Genomic DNA, 21,987 nt, shown 5'->3' with positions numbered 1-21,987 from the left:
AAAAAATAGTGACATCTTGAATTTTTCAGGAAAATGGATGGAGCTAGAAAACATTATTTTGAGTGAGGTAACCCAGACACAGAAAGACAGTTATCACATGTACTCACTTATAAGTGGTTTTTAAACAAAAAGCAAAGAAAACCAGCCTACAAATCATAATCACAGACAACAATGAAGACACACAGAGAGAATTATATAGATCTAATCTATATGGGAGGTAGAAAAAGACAAGATCTCTGAGTTAATTGTGAGCGTGGGGACCTTGGGGGAGGTTTGAAGGGGGAGGGGAAAAGCAAGGAGGGGAGTAGAGAAAAATGTAGAGCTCAATAAAAATCAATGAAGAAAAAGATTCCACATGCTAAAGATCAACATTAAAGATTCTGAGAGACAGTTTGTTTAGAAAGGCTTCTCAGTGAATCTCAGGGGTCTGTAAATCAATAAACCATATAGTATTCTAGTGCTGGGCAGGACTTCATCTTTTCCTAGAGAAAGGATCAAATTTTGCTATGTTAATCATGCTTAATTGTGATAATAAAAAGCAACATAAAACTTACTGTCTTCAACATTTTTAAGGGTAGGTACAGTTTTGGGGGAGTGGAATGATGGCTCGGCTGTTAAGAACACTGGCTCCAAACTTAGAATGCAAAAAGATAATTGGGCCTTAAAATCTAGATCAGCACCTATGGATAAATGGATTCAGCATACCATGAATTTTCAGACATTAAACTATGATGATGAATCTTGGATAGAGGAAGCCATTCCAAAGCAATGAGGGGATATCAACCTACCAAATGTTTTAATTGAGGTAAATTAGGACACCTGAAAAAGGATTGCAGGCAAGAAATTTCTAGGAATAATACCTCATCTAGGAATGGGAAAAATAGGAAACCTTGGCCTTCAGGTACATGTAGGAGTTGTGGTAAAGGACGACATTGGACTAATAAATGCAGATCAACAACAGACAGACAAGGCAACCTGATACCATTGGGAAACTCCCTGAGGAGCCTCTCGCAGGTCCCTAAGCCAAAAGTGGCCCAGTAATTCCCAGTGACCATGGAGGACATGTCACACCAGGAAAATTAAAAATTCTAGATACTTCTGTGCAAGATCATAAGGTTCTAAATGATGGCTCAAATTTGGAGGATAAGTCAGAAAATGTAGTGAACTGTGGGCTGCATTCCCGCCGCCCTGCTTTCAGCCTCCTGACTAGCTTATACCCTGAAATAACAACACACAAACTGTATTCTATTAAATACTGCCTGGCCCATTATTTTCAGCCTCTTACTCACATCTTGACTAACCCATATTGAATAATGTATGTAACACCACAAAGGGTGTCTTACCGGGAAAGATTCAGCACATCTGACCTGGTGGCTGGCTTCATCACATCTGGCATCTCTCTCTGAGGAGAGGCACGGCAGTCTGCCTAACTTAGGAGAGGCGTGGCATCTTACTGATCCTTCTACCTCACTTCCTCTTCCTGTTCTGTCTACTCCACCCACCTAAGGGGTGGTCTATCAAATGGGCCAGGCAGTTTCTTTATTAGCCAATGAAATCAACTCAAACAGAAGACTCTCCCACATCAAGAAAATAAATTAGGAAATAGGAAGCATATATTTTGGCAAACCTCTATAAATTATCAGAGACCAAAGCTGAGAGTATGTACAAATAGAATTGTGATTGTTGGCTTGATAGACACAGGAGCAGATGTGAGTATCATTACTCCAGAATTTTGGCATCCAAATTGGCCTCTTCAAGAGGCAGATGTTCAAGTACTAGGAATTGGAATCATATTTTGAGTTAAACAAAGCATGAGATGGGTTGACTCTATTGGGCCAGAAAGTCAAAGAGGAAAGCTAAGGCCATATGTAGCTGATATTGCAATAAATTTATGGGGCCATGACCTGTTACAGCAATTGAATACTCAGATTAACATTCCTGCAGTGCCAGGAACTCATAATTCTGGGAAGGATGTAATAAGGTACTATGCATAAAGGTCATCAGTCATTCAGGCTGTACAAGAACATAAAGCAACTAACAAACCTTTAGAGGTACCAACAGCCCTACCTTTAAAACGGCTGAGAAGCCAATGTGGGTTAAGCAATGGCCTCTAGCTGAAGATAAATTGCAGGCTTTAGAATGGCTGGTACAGAAGCAATTAGATGTTTGACATATTGAGGAGTCAGTTAGCCCCTGGAATTCTCCGGTGTTTGTTGTAAAAAAGAAATCTGCTAAATGGAGAATAGTGACAGATCTAAAGGCTGTCAACAAGGCAATTCAACATATGGGCCCTCTACAGTCTAGAATTCCTCTGCCTTCTCTGTTACCAAAAGGATGGCCTCTTATAGTTATTGATTTAAATGATTTCTTCTTCACTATACCTTTACAAGAAAAGGATAGAGAAAAATTTGCCTTCATAGTGCCTACTTATAATAACTCTCAGCCTATTAGGAGATACCAGTAGACTGTCCTCTGACAGGGCATGCTCAATACCCCAACCCTGTGTCAATACTTTGTGAGTCAGCCATTGGAAATAATATATAGACAATTCCCCAAGTCTATAATTTACCATTACATGGATGACATTTTGCTATCTGATTCAAGCATAGATTCTTTAGAAAGAATGAAGAAGTAAAAAAGTTTTGCCAAAATGAGGATTACAAATTTCTCCTGAAAAAAATACAGAGAGGAGATTCTGTCAATTACATAGATTATAGAAAAGTTTTACAGAAAATTAGAACACAAAAGGCACAAATTAGGAGACACTGGATGCAGACACTTAATGACTTTCAAAGATAGTTAAGAGACATTTCCAGTCTACAACCAGCTATTGGGATAACACCTGATCTAATAATTCATTTAACAAAACCTTAAATGGTGATAAAGACTTAAATGGTCCCAGAGAATTAACAGCTGAAGCAGAAAAAGAATTGACAATTCTTGAGGATAAATTACAGAAGGCACATGTGGTGTGGATAGTGTGACTCCAAATCTTAATTATATTCTAGTCATATTGCCTTCCAGAATATCTCCTACAGGAATTTTAATGCAGAGGATGATATTATCTTAGAATGAATAGTTTTAGCACATAAACCAAGTAAAAAATTGAAACTTATGTGGAAAAAGTCTCTGAATTAATTATAAAAGGAAAATTGAGACTTCATAAATTAGCATGTATAGTACCTTTTACTACTGATGAAACAAAAAAGTTTGGGGAGGACAATGAACCATGGCAAAGAACTTGTGCTAATTTGGGGGAAGAAATTAATAGCAACTATCCCAAAAGCAATATACTTAACCTTATAAAGAGACCTTTTTGAATTTTTCCACGAATTATACATGATTCTACAATAACTGGAGACCGTACCTTTTATACTGATGAAAAAAGTCATACAAGGCAGGTTATAAATCAGAAAAATTAAGTAAGTTGGAACAAAGCCCTAATAATTCTGTCTAAAAGGCAGAATTTTATATGCTATTCTTATGATGCTAATTGATTTTAAAGAACCTTCTTAATATAATTACTGATTCACAATATGCAGAAAAAATTGTCTTGTGTATTGAAACCACTGAACTTTTACCAAATGAAACAGAATTGACTTCATTATTTATACAGCTTCAAGATATAATCAGAAATAGGCTTTGTCCCATATACATAACATACATCCAATCCCATATGGGTCTACCAGGTCCTCTAACACAAGGTAATGCAGAAATTGATCAAATACTGATTGGAAGTGTTTTGAGGCCTCAAAATTTCATAAGAAACATCAACATCATATCAATAGCAAAGGTATAAAGGAAGAGTTTTTTGGTACATGACAACAAGATAAGGAAGTTATAAAGAGATGTGCTACTTGCTCTTTCTATAACCAAACATCATTGCCTTCAGGGAGTAACCCTAAGGGTACTCAAAGGAATGAAATATGGCAGAAGGCTGTGTTCCACTTTTCAGAATTTGGAAACTTAAAATATGTACACCACACCATTGATACTTATTCAGGTTTTCAGTGGGTAACTGCTTTAAGCTCAGAAAAGGCAGATTTAATAATAACACATTTATTAGAAGTTATGGCCATCATGAATATACCTGCACAAATAAAGACAGATAATGGTCCAGCATATATCTCTAAGAAAACAAAACAGATTTTTGTGTATTATAAAGCATATTATAGGTATATCATATAATCCTACAGGTCAAGCAGTTACAGATCGATAAAATTGAACTATAAAGTATATGTTAAATGAACAGAAATGTATAGAAAATACCCCCAGAAATAGACTACATAATGCTTTATTAATCTTGAATTTTCTTAGTGCTAATAAGAAAGGAACAAAAGCAGCAGAGAGACATTGGCTAATAGAAAAGTCTTATGAATTAAATCAGCCATAAATTTCAAGGATGTCATGACTCCACAATGGAAGCCAGGAGATGTGCTACATTGGGGAAAGGGTTTTTGCTCTTGTTTCCACAGGAAAAGAAAAACTATGGATGTCATCAAAATTAATAAAAATTTGGTTTGAAAAAGAGAAATCCCTTGAGAAATAGAAATGACAGCTCATTCACAACAGTGACAACCATACAGGTGGTAAGGAAAGCATATAAGGTTGGGGCACGGTTCTGCTCTTGTCTTTACAGGAAAATGCACACCTTTAAAAATTCAAGAGACCTGGATGTTTGGGTTATGACATAAGGAAAAATAACTATCCAATAAGGATCATCAAGAAAAATAAATATGACTCATAAGGGAAGGTGATCAAAACATATACATTTAAATATATATGTATACATATATATGAATGTATAAAGTTGGTTTCAGAGTTGGACAATGGCTCTGTCCTTCTCTAAATCTAAGCATGGTGTTAAAAAAATTCAGAGTTTCTATCTCATGTCAAGAGTTGTCTGTTATGGGACAGGAAAAAGAAAGAATTAAGAAAAAATATTTATATTTATTCATATCTATTTTCCCTCTATCATAACTTCCATTGAATATATATGTCTGTATATGTCTATATAAATAATGTTTAGGTTTTCCACAATGAACAATAAATTTTCCTGTAGTAAACTTTTAAGTTTCCAGGAAGAAGATGGAGCCCCACAACAACTCCACCTGGTTGATATGACTTCATGATACTGATAGTGCTACTATAAGACCTGTTTGGGGTATCAGCTGCTCAAGACGGTTCCAACTTAGTTAGCTGAAATGGTGCACTGTTTTTTACAATGTTCCACAAAGAACTCCAAATAGGAACCTCCGAAAAGCCCTACCAAATATTTGGAGACTATTTGTAATTATACCAGACAATTATATTAAAATTTAACCATGATTTTACTTTCAAAGGAACCCATAGAAAGAACATTGCCCCCATGACAGCTGGAAATAATTCTAGAAGATGGTATCCCCTCTCCCAACAAAGGTTGTCCTCAAGGTTAGGGACATCATTTAGGGGTTGATTATAATTGTTATAGGATTGGGGGTTGGGAGGAAATCAGGCATCTCTTTGGAAAAAAAAGAGAGGAAATTGAATGGGATTACAGATTAATGTGAGCTTACTCATACTAATAATAGTAAGTGATAGAGTGAATACTTGTAAGATATTATTTATAGACAATTTACATTAGTATAGATTCTTGTATGTTGATAAAACTTAAATTATATTGAATATGTTCCTATTTTCATCTACAATATTTGTACACCCAGGCAAAGTTATTTTGTCATATTGTATTCCTGCAGGCTTCTACCTCTGCTTAAGAAATTTTTTTTACTGATACAATTTTAGAATATATTTATTATATTTAAATATACATTTCTACCTCTGATAAAGATACTTATAAATTTTGAGATCATTGTCTTCATTTGTTGCACTGTTGTTTAAAGTTCGTTTACTATTCTAATTTGAAGTTTTAATCTTTAAGTTATAAAAGTATTGAAAATTTTAAGTCAATAGTCATCCATGTTTGCCCTACTTATAGGTAGACTAATCAGGTTATTTAGATACTTAGAGATTGTATTCTGCATAGATGTGCAATCTTCAATCATTTCAAGGAGCTGTAGAATGTGGCATTAAAATAACTTGTGGTTCTGTTGAAGTGAGACACAATTGCTTCTGGCAGCACAAATTTATTCCCGAGAGAATGTTGAGTACTGAAGACACTCCACTTGGAGTTTGTTTTCTTCTTGGCAAAACTGGCCGTTGGGCAAGGAACTGCCCATGCATCGACCACTGACAAAACATACAAAGTTCGGACAGGACAAGCAGGATACGGAAACAAATAAACAAACAAAAAACAACAAAAAACTTTTAAATCTTGCCAAGACAAAGTAAGGCAGTTTTGAAAAATTTCCTGCCTCTGGAAATGGTCTGTCAGTTACTCTAGGCCTTAGCCAAAGTTGGTTGCTCCAACATTGCAAATGAGACTTTGGGTGATTGCCCAGGTAGGTAGTTGTCTCTGTCATTTGTTGCACATTTTGGAAGTTGCTTGATTGCACTTCCTGCTTACTCCAGTAACATTATTTCCCTTCTTGGGTCTTCAATGAGTCTGAAGACTAGATAGTTGTAATTGCTTTTCACTCATGACTTAGCCAAGTTATTTATATGCAAGATTAAACTCATTAGGATAGGATAATTATTGAAATACTTAACACATTTCTTGCTTGATATATTTTTATGATGGTTATAATTCTAATTTTTATATCTGATATTTGTTCTTATTGTTTAACTTTGTATTAGGCTTAGGACTTTCTTATTAAAACAAAAGGGGGAGGTGTTATAGGAATTCCTACTGCCAATAACCTTTAAGTTACCCTATCACTTGGGCATGGCCTCATATAGTATATATTTCTATGTAAAGCAAGCATCTTGGTCTCTTTTCTGGCATCAGAATTTGGTTGCTGTTCCCTGATCCAGCAGAGGATTGTGATCTGTGAGTCTACTCCTAAATAAACAACCTTTTATTATACTCGATTCTTAGCTAGTGTGGTATTTCTTTTTAAGCATTTTTCTTCATGTTGCCTTCTCTGCTCTTCATTTCTCCCCAGAAGGTCTCAGAGTCCAATAGCCTAGAATGAGATGAGCAACATGCCAGTTATGGGAGTTCCAGCCTCACCTCCTACCTCCCCACCTGTCTAAAGCTAGGGTACCACCATGAATGGTCTATCCAACAAAGCATGCCAATGTCCACCAGAGGCCCCTCCCATGGTCTAGATTGTGTCAAACTCAGCAAGTACCTTGTGTTTATGTCAGAATCTGCTGGAACTAAATCCAGAGACTGTATGATGCCACTCTTATGCCTTCAATTCAGGCAATTCTGGTGACAGCTTACCTCCACTCTCAAGGTCCCTCCGAGCCTAAGAGGTGATTCTACTAAAATCCCCTTGGTGTCAAGTTCAGTGCTAACTTCTTTCTGGCCTTAGTACTTTCTGGGGACAATCTCAATGCCAACCTCATCCTCCTACCTCCTGGGTCTGCTTGATACTGACATAGCAACTGTCAGTGTCTTTTCTTTTGTCCACTGCAAATCCCATTCTCAGCACCCACCCTGTCCCTGATTGACTACCAGAATGAGCTGGGTCAGGCAATGAAGAAAAAAGCAAGTCAAATTACAACTCCTTCATGATCTTGGCAATCTCATTGAGGTTGAAGATATGACAACTCCATAATTACTAACAAACTAAATTGGATACACATAATCTTACTATTTGTATAGATTTATCAAATGGTAACTACCCTAATTATTCTAAAAAATTTTCAGTGTGGGAAAACTTTCGACTATTCCCTTCTCTGTGGCCACCCTTAGAATCCCAAGGTCCTCTTCTGTGACCCATGCTGGATAACCTAAGCCCCTCCCCCATTCTCTCTTCTTGATAATATCCCCAGGCAATGCAGACATCAGTCTGCTTACCACACATCCCGATTATGACCTGCTCCATGTTCTCCTTCCACTTGCTAGGCACAGAAGTCTAGAAAGAGAAAGATGAAAATGTATGCTAAGGAATATTTTGATGGTTTTGGCTTACAGGCTTTTCACACATGTAGCCCCCATGCCACCTTCTATGTTCTATTCTCAGTGCATCCATATATAAAATAGGGACCTTTTGTGAATTACAACAGCAAAGAGCCAGTGAACCTTTCCTAAAGATCTGGATAGAAATGGGAGGTGCTTTTGTAAATTAGAACTTCTCTACTGTTTTGGTGGTTTTTATCATCATTCCTCAAGGCCTAGACAGGCCCTCTGATGACCATGATTCTCAGATATTGTCTCTAGTATTGTGCAAAGTATCTTTGAAATAGGACTAAGGTCTTCTGGTGTGGGAGGTCCTTCTTTTGTGTATTGCTTTTCTTGATTAATGAATAAAGAAACTGCTTTGGCCTGTTGACAGGGTGAAACTTAGGTAGGCAGTAAAGATGTAAGAATTAACCAATAAGAAACTAGAGCTAATGGGCCAAGCAGTGATTTAATTAATACAGTTTCTGTATGGTTATTTTGGGGCTAAGCTAGCTGGGCAGCTGGGATGAACAAGTGGGCCCTCCTCTACAAATTAGTGCTCCAATGTGGTTGACTATATCCATGTAAAACCTGAGAAACCTTTAATAGAAATTCTAGACACAAAAATTACAGAGTTTAAAATAGCTTCATGTTGTTTGCTTGTGGTGTGCCATAGCTCCCTTAAGAAAGAATTTTCTGATTCAACAGTAGCAGAAGAAATAAGCTTCCTGGGGTGTGCCACCAGTATGAACTCTGGCTATGAAACATTTCAATAGCATTTGTGAGCCCTGGTGTCTGTGTGCCCACTTGGGGTCAGGAGGAAAATAACTGAGACCTTGCCTGTGGTTTGATGGTCTCTGCCTGGGCAGGCTGCAGGATCAGGTCTACTAGGCATGCACATACAGGAGAGCATGGTGGATTCCTGCTTCCAAATACAGAAATATTTCCAGGCTGCACAGTACTTTGCATGACAAATTAAGCTATTACTCAGATAAAAATGTTGGCTTGGCCAACCATTCCTTTGTTTAGGGGCGTGGTCGCCCCAGGGGCGGAAGATATTTTTAAAAGAACCTGGTTTGGCCTTTTGTCCGGGGCGGCGTCCATGGGTTGCCTGGAATCCCTGATCCTGTGCCCTGGAGTTCCGTCTGGACTGGTAAGTGGGTGCAGACCCTGGGGCAACCTGCCCTGGAAGAGAGCACAGACCCCCTCCCCCAGCTCCCTCTGCAGGCTTGCCTTTGTTTCTCATGTCCCTGCCTCTCTCAAGCCTTCACTAGTGTTTTCAGGAGTCCTGCTCCTGTACTAAGGCCATCCACCCAAAGGGGTCAGACTCTGGCCTCCAGGCAGGTCTGAGAATTCCTGCAAGGGAATGCAGGCTTCTTCAGATTGTGCCACAAGGAATAGGTCCTGCTCTGGCTCTGGGGAGATCCAACCAGATTCAGTCACAGCAAAGATTGGTCTAGGACACCTAGCGCCTCCAAGCTCCATTTGAAGGAAGAGATGGGCAGGCGCCAATGCAAGAACTCCTCCAACAACATGAAAGGCAACATGACATCACCAGAATCCAGACATCCCGAAACAACAAGAATTGAACACCCTACCACAGAAGATATAGAAGAAACCGACCTTAAACAGTACTTTATGAAAATAATAGAAGACCTTAAACAGGAGGTAAAAAACTGCCATAAAGAAATGGAGATGACAAACAAAAAGGTAGACGAAATAAATAAATCTCTCAAAGATACCCAAGAAAAACAAGAAAAACAAGAAAAAGCAATCAAACAATCAAACAGGTAAGGGAAACTGTTGTGTTCTTTTAAAAATGCAACGGAGTCCCAGGCGGCAACTGTAGGCAAGCAGCAAATGCTATGAAGTCCCAAATGGTGGTAGCAGGCCATGTGGCAGCAGATAGTGGGCCCTGCAAGCAGCCAGTCCCAGGCAGAGAAGGCTGCCGGTCTTAGAGCAGTGGTCTGAGCAGTGATGGCGGCCCATGTGGTGGCAGGCAGTGGGCTCTGGGAGCAGCCAGTCCCAGGCAGAGATGGCTGCTGGTCCCTGAGCAGTGGCTGGTCCCAGGCAGGGAGACACATGGCGGGCTGGCAGAAGACAGAGACATGGTGAGGTTGAATATTTATTCAGGGGAGTTATGAAGGGGGAAGGGAGAGAGAGAGAGACAGACAGAGAGAGAGACAGAGAGAGAGACAGAGAGAGACAGAGAGAGAGAGAGACAGAGAGAGAGAAGAGAGAGAGACAGAGAGAGACAGAGAGAGAGACAGAGACAGAGAGAGACAGAGAAGGGGAAGCAGAGAAGTGGGGAGAGAGGCAGAAGTGAAGCTGCCTCTCTGAGAGGAAGATAGAAAAGAGAGCAAGCTCAGACCAGAAGCTGAAGATCAGCCTGCCTCAGCGGATGGGGAGGAATGGGCGTGGCTTGTCTCTTAAAGGGACATGGACCAAAACCATAACAGAAACAGTACAAGACCTGATAAATGAAATGGAGGTAATGAAGAAAACACAATCTGAGAGAAGACTGGAAATGGAAACTCTGAGTAAACGAACAGAAACTTCAGAGACAAGTATTTCCAACCGAATACAAGAGATGGAAGAAAGAATCTCGGACTCTGAAGATACTATAGAGGAAATAAATTCACAGATTAAAGAACTAAACAAATCTAATAAATTCTTAACACAAAACATCCAGGAAATCTGGGACACCATGAAAAGACCAAACCTAAGAATAATTGGGGTAGAAGAAGGAGAATTACAACTCAAAGGCCCAGAAAACATATTCAACAAAATTATAGAAGAAAACTTCCCCAACCTAAAGAAGGATGTTCCTATGAAGGTACAAGAAGCCTACAGAACACCAAATAGACTGGATCAAAAAAAAAAAAAACATCCCCTTGCCATATTATAATCAAAACACAAAACATACAGAATAAAGAACAGATATTAAGAGCTGCAAAGGAAAAAGGTCAAGTAACATATAAAGGGAAACCTATCATAATTACACCTGATTTCTCAATGGAAACCATGAAAGCTAGAAGAGCTTGGATAGATGTGCTACAGACACTAAGGGAACATGGATGCAAGCCTAGACTACTATACCCAGCAAAGCTTGCATTCACCATCGATGGAGAAAACAAGATATTCCAGGACAAAAACAGATTTAAACAATACGTACCCACAAATCCAGCCTTACAGAAAGTAATAGAAGGAAAATCACAAACCAAGGAGTCCAACAATGCCCACAATAACTCAGGCATCTAGCGACCCTTCACCAGCACAACTAGAAGAAGGGAAACCCACAAACTCTACTACAAAAAAATGACCGGAGTTAACAACCACTGGTCATTAATATCACTTAATATCAATGGACTCAATTCACCTATAAAAAGGCACAAGCTGGGGCTGGAGAGATGGCTCGGAGGTTAAGAGCACTGGCTGCTCTTCCAGAGGTCATGAGTTCAATTTCCAGCTACCACATAGTGGCTCACAACCATCTGTAATGGGATCTGGTGCCCTCTTCTGGCATGGGGGCATACATGGAGGCAGAATGGTGTATACACAATAAATAAATAAAAAGGCACAAGCTAAGAGATTGGATACGAAAACAGGATCCAACATTCTGCTGTTTACAAGAAACACACCTCAACCACAAAGACAGACATCTACTCAGAGTAAAGGGTTGGGAAAAGGTTTATCAAGCAAATGGACCTAAGAAACAAGCCGGTGTGGCCATACTAATTTCTAACAAAGTTGACTTCAACAGCCTGAAAATATATGGAGTCTTGACAACAAAGCTTTAGTTAATATGAGGAGGTGTGGGGAGAGAATGGTTGATCGTGAAGTAGAACAGTACTTCATCAAACATACAGGAAGAAAGAAAAATGTAGGAGCAAAAAAACCAGAGGGGGGGGGGAAAAAAAACAAAGTTGACTTCAAACTAAAATCAATCAGAAGAGATGGAAAGGGACACTTTATACTCATTACAGGAAAAATCCTTCAGAATAAAGTCTCAATACTGAATATCTATGCCCCTAATATTAATGCTCCCACTTATGTAAAAGAAACATTACTAGAACCCAAGGCAGCCATCAAACCACACACACTAATAGTTGGAGACTTCAACACTCCTCTCTCACCAATGGACAGGTCAATCAGACAGAAACCTAACAAAGAATTGAAAGACTTAATGGAGGTAATGAACCAAATGGACTTAACAGACATCTATAGAACATTCCATCCAATTAGGAAAGAATATACCTTCTTCTCTGCGGCCCATGGAACCTTTTCGAAAATAGACCATATACTTGTTAACAAAGCAAACTTCCACAGTTACAAAAAAATATTAGTAACCACCTGTGTCTTATCGGATCACCATGGATTAAAATTAGGAATCAACAACAATGCTACCCCCAGAAAGCCTACAAACTCATGGAAACTGAACTGTCAACTACTGAACCACACCTGGGTCAAGGAAGAAATAAAGAAAGAAATTAAAGTCTTTCTTGAATTTAATGAAAACAAAGACACAGCCGGGCGGTGGTGGCGCACGCCTTTAATCCCAGCACTAGGGAGGCAGAGGCAGGCGGATCTCTGTGAGTTCGAGACCAGCCTGGTCTACAAGAGCTAGTTCCAGGACAGGCTCCAAAGCCACAGAGAAACCCTGTCTCGAAAAACCAAAAAAAAAAAAAAAAAAAAAAAAAAAAAAAAAAAAAAAAAAACAAAAACAAAGACACAACATACTCAAACCTATGGGACACTATGAAAGCAGTGCTAAGAGGAAAGTTCATAGCACTAAGTGCCCACTTAAAGAAAACAGAGAAAGCACTCATTGGTGACTTAACAGCACACCTGAAAGCTCTGGAAAAAAAGAAGAAGACTCACCTAGGAGAAGTAGAAGACTGGCAATAATCAAACTGAGGGCAGAAATCAACAAAATAGAAACACAGAAAACAATCCAAAGAATCAATGAAACAAAAAGCTGGTTCTTGGAGAAAATCAACAAGATTGACAAACCCTTAGCCAAACTAATCAAACGGCAGAGGGAGAACATGCAAATTAATAAGATCAGAAATGAAAAGGGGGACATAACCACAGACACAGAGGAAATTCAGAGAATCATTAGATCTTACTACAAAAGCCTGTATGCCACAAAATTGGAAAATGTAAAAGAAATGGACAGTTTTTTAGATAAATACCATATACCAAAGTTAAACCAGGACCAGGTAAATGCTCTAAATAATCCTGTTAGTTGCGAAGAATTAGAAACTGTTATCAGATGCCACGGACCGCCTCTCGTGGAGACCACCACCGTGGGAGAACAGGGGTGAAGGCTAGGAGAAATCAAGAATCGGCGAGGAAATGACAGACAGACACACTCAATAAGGTTGAATATGCTACTGCAAATTTAATGAGTTCAAGCATCAGTTTTATAGGATTACAGAAGGAAGTTGGCAAACAAAATGCTTAACATGAGAAGAATGATTACAGGCAATAATCAAAAGCTTTACATGAGAAAAATTGATTACAGGCAATTGATTGTTTCCAGTATGTCTTGTGGTTAGGGCCAGGTGGGCAGAGCTCTTCTTTGAAATCCGTCTCACACCACTAACCAACTACTTTCTCATAGCCCTGAATCATATCTGTTCTCATGGTAACCCAAAACACCATTCTTTAGGGTTATACTCCCAAGGCTTGCTCCGATGGTGAATAATTGGTTTCTTAATGTCAAGAATCGTGCCTTTCTCTCTTATCTAAAATGCACCTGGGGTTTCTCATTCTGGCTAGCCTCTCCTATCTTGAGCTCCTTTTGTTCTAGGGTATCCATAAGTTTTCCCAGAGAGAGAGCCAGAGTCCAATATGCCTCAGTAGTTTGATTATTATTATTGGTAATGTCCTGGAACTTTTTGATCTGCTGGTAAGATAAAAGAACTACACAGAAACAAAGAAGGAACAGAAAGCTCAATACAGCGCCAGGGCTAGCGAAGGCGAGTTTGCTAATCCGGAATCATGACTGTGGCTGATTGCCAGGGAACTGCCTGGGGCTCAGCTCCTGGGAGCGCAGACCCAACCCTTCAGCATTGTTTCATCTTAGAGGCATTTTTCTGCTACACAGGCGTGACAGCCATGGGCTTAGCAATCAGAAACCTCCCTACCAAAAAGAGCCCAGGACCAGATGGTTTCAATGCGGAATTCTACCAGAATTTCCAAGAAGAACTAATACCTATACTCCTCAAGGTATTTTATAATATAGAAACACAAGAGTCACTGCCAAATTCCTTCTATGCAGCTACAGTTACCCTGATACCTAAACCACACAAAGACTCAACCAAGAAAGAAAATTACAGGCCAATCTCACTCATGAACATTGACATAAAAATTCTCAATAAAATACTGGCAAACCGAATCCAAGAAAACATTAGAAAATTATCCACTACGATCAAGTAGGCTTCATCCCAGAGATGCAGGGCTGGTTCAACACACGAAAATCTATCAATGTAATCCATCATATAAATAAACTGAAGGAAAAAAACCATATGGTCATCTCATTAGATGCTGAAAAAGCATTTGACAAAATTCAGCACCCTTTTATGACAAAGGTCTTGGAGAGATTAGGGATACAAGGGTCATTCCTAAATATAATAAAAGCTATTTAGAGCAAGCCGACAGCTAACATCAAATTAAACGGAGAGAAACTCAAGGCTATCCCACTAAATTCAGGAACATGGCAAGGCTGTCCACTCTCTCCTTATCTCTTCAATATAGTGCTTGAAATTCTAGCAAGAGCAATAAGACAACATAAGGGGATCAAGGGGATTCGATTTGGAAAGGAAGAAGTTAAACTTTCGTTATTTGCAGATGACATGATAGTGTACATAAGCGACCCCAAAAACTCCACCAAAGAACTCCTACAGCTGATAAACTCCTTCAGTAACATGGCAGGCTAGAAGATCAACTCCAAAAATTCAGATGCCCTCCTATACACAAAGGATAAGGAAGCAGAGAGGGAAATCAGAGAAGTGTCACCTTTCACAATAGCCACAAATAGCATAAAATATCTTGGGGTAACTGTAAGGAACTCTAACACTTCACTCAAGGAAGTCAAGGATTTATTTGACAAGAATTTTAAGTCTTTGAAGAAAGAAATTAAAGAAGATACCAGAAAATGAAAGGATCACCCTTGCTCATGGATTGGAAGGATCAACATAGTAAAAATGGCAATTCTACCAAAAGCAATCTATAGATTCAATGCAATCCCCATCAAGGTCCCATCAAAATTCTTCACAGATATTGAGAGGACAATAATCAACTTTATATGGAAAAACAAGAAACCCAGGATAGCCAAAACAATCTTATACAATAAAGGTACTTCTGGAGGCATTATGATCCCTGACTTCAGACTCTATTACAGAGCTACAGTATTGAAAACAGCTTGGTATTGGCTTAAAAACAAAGAAGTCGACCAATGGAATTGTATGGAAGACCCGGATCTTAAACCACAAACCTATGAACACCTGATTTTTGATAAAGGAGCCAAAAGTACATAATGGAAGAAAGAAAGCATCTTCAACAAATGGTGCTGGCATAACTGGATGTCAACCTGTAGAAGAATGAAAGTAAGTCCATATCTATCACCATGCACAAAACTCAAGTCCAAATGGATTAAAGACCTCAATATTAATCTGAACACACTGAGCTTGATAGAGGAGAAAGTGGGAAGTACTCGACAACAAATGGGCACAGGAGACCGTTTCCTACGTATAACCCCAGCTGCACAGACATTAAGGGCAACATTGAATAAATGGGACCTCCTGAAGCTGAGCAGCTTCCGTAAAGCAAAGGACACTGTCACTAAGACACAAAGGCAGCTTACTGACTGGGAAAAGTTCTTCACCAACCCTGCAACTGACAAAGGTCTGATCTCTAAAATATATAAGGAACTCAAGAGACTAGACTTTAAAATGCTAATGAACCCGATTAAAAAATGGGGCACTGAACTAAACAGAGAATTCTCAACAGAAGAAGTTCGAATGGCCAAAAGACACTTAAGGTCATGCTCAACCTCCTTAGCTATCAGAGAAATGCAAATCAAAACAACTTTGAGATATCATCTTACACCTGTCAGATTGGCTAAAATCCAAAACACCAATGATAACCTTTGCTGGAGAGGTTGTGGAGTAAGGGGCACACTCATCCATTGCTGGTGGGAATGCACACTTGTGCAACCACTTTGGAAAGCAGTGTGGCGGTTTCTCAGGAAATCTGGGATCAACCTACCCCAGGACCCAGCAATTCCACTATTGGGAATCTACCCAAGAGATGCCTAATCATACTACAAAAGCATTTGCTCAACTATGTTCATAGCAGCATTATTTGTAATAGCCAGATCCTGGAAACAACCTAGATGCCCTTCAGTGGAAGAATGGATGAAGAAACTGTGGAATATATACATGTTAGAATACTACTCAGCAGTAAAAAACAATGACATCTTGAATTTTGCAGGCAAATGGATGGAAATAGAAAACACTATTCTGAGTGAGGTAACTCAGACCCAAAAGATGAACGTGGGATATACTCACTCATAATCGGTTTCTAGCCATAATTAAAGGACATCGAGCCTATAAGTCAGGATACTTGAGAAGATAATAAGAAGGTGAACCCAAAAAAAGATATAGTAATCCTCCTGGGTATTGGAAGTAGACACATTCGCCAGGCAAAAATTGGGAACTTGAGGGTGGGGCGAGACGGGGCCAAGGGAAGATGGGGAGAGAAAATAGTGAAGGGGAGAATGGGGGGAGCTCGGAGGAATGGGATGCTTGGGATACAGGAAGGGTGGATATGGGAGCAGGGAAGCATATATCTTAATTTAGGGAGCCATCTGAGGGTTGTCAAGAGACTTGACCCTAGAGGGGTTCCCAGGTTTCCAGGGAGATGCCCCCAGCTAGTTCCTTGGGCAGCTGAGGAGAGGGAGCCTGAAAAGGCCAGTTCCTATAGCCATACTGATGAATTTCTTGCATATCACCATAGAACCTCCACCTGGCAATAGATGAAGAAAATGACTGAGCCCCACATTGGAGCACCGGACTGAGCTCCCAAGGTCCTGATGAGGAGCAGAAGGAGAGAGAACATGAGAAAGAAAGTCAGGACCGTGAGGGGTGCGTTCACCCATGGAGACTGTGGGACAGAACTAACGGGAGAGTACCAACTCCAGTTGGATTGGGACCGATGGAACATGAGACCAAACCAGACTCTCTGAATGTGGCCAACAGTGGAGGCTGACTGAGAAGCCAAGGACAAAGGCACTGAGCTTTGACTTCTGCATGGACAGGCTCCGTGGGAGCCTTCTCAGCTTGGTTGATCACCTTCCTGTACCTGGGGAGAGTTGGGAGGACCTTGGTCTTAACATAGAGTAGGGAACCCCGATGGCTCCTTGGCCTGAAGAGGGAGGGAGGGGGGGTATGGGTGGAGAGGAGGGGAGGGAAGGGGGAGGAAGAGGGGAGGAGATGGAAATTTTTAAATATAAAAAATAAACCAAAAAAAAAGAACCGGGTTTGGGGTAGGCCGGCCCTTTTTTTTCTCTTGGTTTGTGTAAGTTTTTCCCATATTTCTCCTTTTATTAAAACTGATTTATTCTAAAAGGACTATTTTTGGTTATTTCAAATCTCCACCACATCATCTACAGCCATTTCTACTTCTGATATTATTTATATAATGACATTGTTTACCATATTACAATGTACATTTCTACCTCAGATACTATTTATGTAATGACCCTGTTTACATTTAAAAATTATTGTCTTCATTTATTACACAGTTGTCTATTCTATTAATCATACAGTTAGATAAATGTTGAAAATTATATGTTTGTCATATTTATATTTTGGATAATCAGATTTTTTAGACACATAGAGATTATATTTAACATAGATAATATAATCTTCGACCTCTTCAAAGAGCTGTAAAACATGGCCTTTAATCTAACATAGAGTTTTGTACCTATGAGACACAATCACTCCTGACAACAATGCTCTATTCCCGAAAAAACGTTAAACACCCAAGACACTCCACTGGGAATTTGTCTTCTTGACAGAACTGGCCTTTGGGCAAAAAAAAAAAAAAAGCCCATACCTCCACTACTGACTAAGATATAAAATATCTATAAATGAATAAAACAAAATTGTCTTATCTTGCCAAGACAAGATAGGATAGTTCTACTAAAGGTTCCTTGCCTTAAAAAAGGTATGTCAGGTTATGCAGCGAACCCCCCTGACCAGCAGGGAAGGACAACCACCAGTTGAGGATTTTTCTCAAATCACGCTTTATTGTAGCCTCTTGGTTGAAGGGAGAGCAGGAAGCGAGGGGCCCCGAGGACTAAACAGCAGCCACTTATATAGGGAGAGTGGACATGTGTCGTGCCTGGATTGGCTACTTGCTCATCTTTCAATGCCCCCGGCCACGGGATTGGCCATGATTACTGCACACTACTGCGCATGCAAGAGGTTCTGTCTACAGCCTTGCCTAATATGGAATTGTTTACCCGGTGGTGCAGGGGTTCGGTGCATCTTGTAATGGTGGCCGGCAAATCCTGCAAGGTTATATCAGGCTTTAGCCAAAGTTGATTGACTCAACATTGCTAACGAGTCTTTATATGGTGGCCCAGATAGTCAATTGTCTCTGTCATCTGTTACACATTTTAAAAGTTTCTCGTTTATGCTTCCTGGTTGCTTTAATAATATTACTTCCCTTCTCAGATCTTTGATGGGGTTAAAGATTAGATAATTGTAGCTATTTTCTACATTATTTAGACTTTCTAAAATAAAATATTTAATAAAATTTCTGTTATATGTTCCTTGCCTAATATTGTTTGCTTCTTGTAATTTTATATGACCTGCTCCCATTATATATAATTATATTTAGTTTTTATATCTGTCTTATTTAGACAAAAGGGGGAGATGTTGGGGCGGCCGACCACTCCCTTGTTTGAAGGGCATGGCCGCCCCAGGGGCGGAAGATACCTTTAAAAGAACTGGGTTTGGGGTAGGCCGGCCCTTTTTTTCCTTTTTCCTCTTGGTTCACATAAGTTTATCCCATTTTTCTCCTTTTATTAAAACTGATTCATTCTAAAAGGACTATTTTGGGTTATTTCAAATCTCTGCCACATCATAAAAAGGCTTTATGTGCTGCAAGCTCATTCTCAGAGTTAAAGTGCTGAGCACAGCTACTACCTGGCAGCCCCAGAACTAGCAGAAATGGTACATCCACCATTTTAAAACTAGAAAGAGGTGGAGTCAGCATCCAGAGCAGCTGAAACCAAACTACTTACTGTTTTAAAAACTGCTCAAGACAGTAAATAATTATAGCTATGCAATAAAGACAAATCCAGATGGGTCATAGTGTTGGATAAAATAGGCCTGGAAGATAGAAGAAAAAGAGTATAAAGAGTCATAGAATAAAGTTAATGCTTTAAAAATAAAGGTAAAGTCTTAAAGAGACAAAGTATAGACATAGATTAAAAGGAGCAAACAAGGAATAAGCCATGTAAAGATGGAAAATTCACAGAGTGTCTGGATTATGTATATTATTGTGTTTACTTTTAAGTTTTTGACTGTGAAGGAGCTAAGTACAGAAAGACACTTCATTGTATGGATTGCTAAGCTAAACCAGCATGTATATTATAAAGTTATCATGATTTTCAAATTTGGGTCTAATGTAGTAAAGAGCTGTGGGCTGCTTCCTGCCACCCTGCTCTCGACCACCGGCTAGCTTAAAACCCGAAATAACAACACACAAATTGTATTCTTTTAAACACTGCCTGGCCCATTAATTCCAGCCTCTTACTCACAAATTGACTAATCCATATCTAATAATCTGTGTAACACTACGAGTGGTGTCTTACTGGGAAAAATGCAGCATGTCTGACCTGGAGGCTGGCTTCATCACATCTGTCCCCCTGAGGAGAGGCAAGGCAGTCTGCCCAGAGAGGAGAGGCGGAGCAATTGTCTGAGCCATCTACCTCACTTCCTTTTTCCTGTTCTGTCTACTCCACCTATCTAAATTTTGCCCTATCAAAAAGCCAAGGCAGTTTGTTTATTAGCCAATGAGAATCCTCCATCAGTCTAAGGATATGTTGCTTTGGTAAAGTTCTCTCATTTCCACAAAAGAGGAGAATCTGAGGACTGCTTCCAGACCAATATGGACTTATAGAACAAGATCTCCTGAAAGGTTGCCTTGAACACCCCTCAAAAATATACCCCTCAAAAATTACTTTGCCCAATAAACAGTAGGAAGAAATATGGAGGAAAAAACTATGCCCATATTCCCAAATAATGTCCATAAATATTTGTTTACATTTAAAAGGGGATATGATATAGATATGAATAATTTGCATTGGTATGGATCTTGGTTTGTTGATACAAATATAAAGTCAATGTTGTTATATGTATATGTATTTCTGATCTTGATTAACATATTATGTTTCTGTAGCTCATTTAAAAATATAATGTATAATTAAGGAATATAGGTTAATAGTCATCTCTAGTAGTTAAGCTTATATTCATGTTAATTATATTTTCTACATGTATTGAGATATATTTCAGATGGATAGGCATTCCTCAGATCTTTCAAAGACCACAGAATATGGAATTTAAAATGTTTAAGAACTTAAGACTTTTCATGAGAGTGAGTCACATCTGCTCCTGGCATCACCAAGCTACTTCAAGAGGCTGATGGGCACTGAAGAGACTCCTTAGATATTTGGTTAATCATTTGGTCAACAAACAGCTACTGTCTGGACTGTTGAACTGGACATGCAGAGCCCACAGAGAAATGACTGTTAAACTTGCCTAAAGGTGAGACAATCCTTCAGGGTTCCTGCTACATGAAAGAGTCTGCCAGGCTTTCTGTAGAACACAGTAGACAATAACTGATAAACTTCCAATATAAGCAGATCTGTCTTTGAAATTTTCAGCTTCATGAAAAAGTCTGCTGAATACTGTAGGCCTGTAGGCTGAATGGATGCCCCAAAGGTACAGAAGAACATTCTGTGGCTAGCCAGTCAGGCATGTCTCTGTGAATTCTAAAGTTTTGGAAATTGCTGACAATGTATTTCCTGTTTACTTAGGTAATGTTATAACCTTGTGGAATCTTTGATGGAGTTGAAGAATAGGTAGTTATTATTATAGTTTTCCTTAGTTATGATAAAAGATAGAGTAGATATAAATATTGTAACTATAATTATTGCTTAATAACTGTTTTCTTCTGTGTAATTTTACTATGTTAAACTTAAAGCCTTCCTTTTTGTTTAAACAGAAAAGGGAAAATGGTTTGAGAGGTCCTTCTGTGCGTGTGTTGCTTTTCTTGGCTAATGAATAAAGAAACTGTCTTGACCTGTTGATAGGACAGAACTTAGGTAGGGAAAACGTAAATGAATGCTGGGAGGAAGAAGGACAGAGTCAGAGAAATGCCGTAGATCTGCCAGAGACAGATACTGGAAATTTTACCCAGTAAGCCATTGTCATGTGGCGATACACAGATTAATAGAAATGGGTTAAATTAAGATGCAAGAATTAACCAGTAAGAAACTAGAGCTAATGGGCAAAGCAGTGATTTAATACAGTTTCTGTGTGGTTATTTCTTACATATTAATTTAACCCATTTCTAATTCACCTTTTCCAGATCCTACATTCCTATCCTGGACTCAGAGATGCCCCTAATGGTTCTGGGTATCAAAAGATAGCCTAGGGCCAAAAGCAAAGTATATCCCACCTGGGAACAGGTGCTGACTCCAAGATCCTGTTTGGATTTCCATATGCTTCTCCCAGGTACTCCTCATACAAAGTCGTTCTTGACTTAAAATCCACAGCCCATGGCCCTGAAGTCTCCCCTTGCTTAAATGCAGGACTCTCTTCATTGAAAGGCTCAGAAGTTGGGGGTAGTGGTGCAGGCATATAACCCCAGCACTCAGGAGTCAGAGCCAGGTAGATTACTGTGATCTACATATTGAG

General features: G+C 39.3%; 1 protein-coding gene across 19 annotated transcripts in view; it reads right to left on the bottom strand.

The window, feature by feature from the left end:
• The window catches only part of LOC119820906, a 148,404-nt gene that overhangs the window by 41,184 nt on the left and 85,233 nt on the right, over nt 1-21,987 (bottom strand). For 6 of the 19 annotated variants that reach the window (XR_005286553.1, XR_006020868.1, XR_005286549.1 and 3 more), the window contains 2 exons: nt 7,904-7,961; nt 6,951-7,061 (listed from right to left, as the gene is read on the bottom strand). The exons of 7 other annotated variants lie outside the window; for them this stretch is intronic. Coding sequence is in view for 2 of the 12 variants with exons in the window: in XM_042055533.1 (XP_041911467.1) it covers nt 7,027-7,061; nt 7,904-7,961 (93 nt within the window). In the remaining 10 variants the exon portion in view is untranslated. Of the gene's footprint in view, nt 1-6,708; nt 7,062-7,903; nt 7,962-21,549; nt 21,976-21,987 lie in introns of those variants that run through there. 6 more of the 19 variants (XR_005286552.1, XR_005286548.1, XR_005286556.1 and 3 more) reach the window with 4 other exon arrangements.

This window comes from Arvicola amphibius, chromosome 8, assembly GCF_903992535.2.
Source record: "Arvicola amphibius chromosome 8, mArvAmp1.2, whole genome shotgun sequence".
Lineage (NCBI taxonomy): Eukaryota > Metazoa > Chordata > Mammalia > Rodentia > Cricetidae > Arvicola > Arvicola amphibius.
This window is presented reverse-complemented; position numbering and strand designations above follow the sequence as displayed.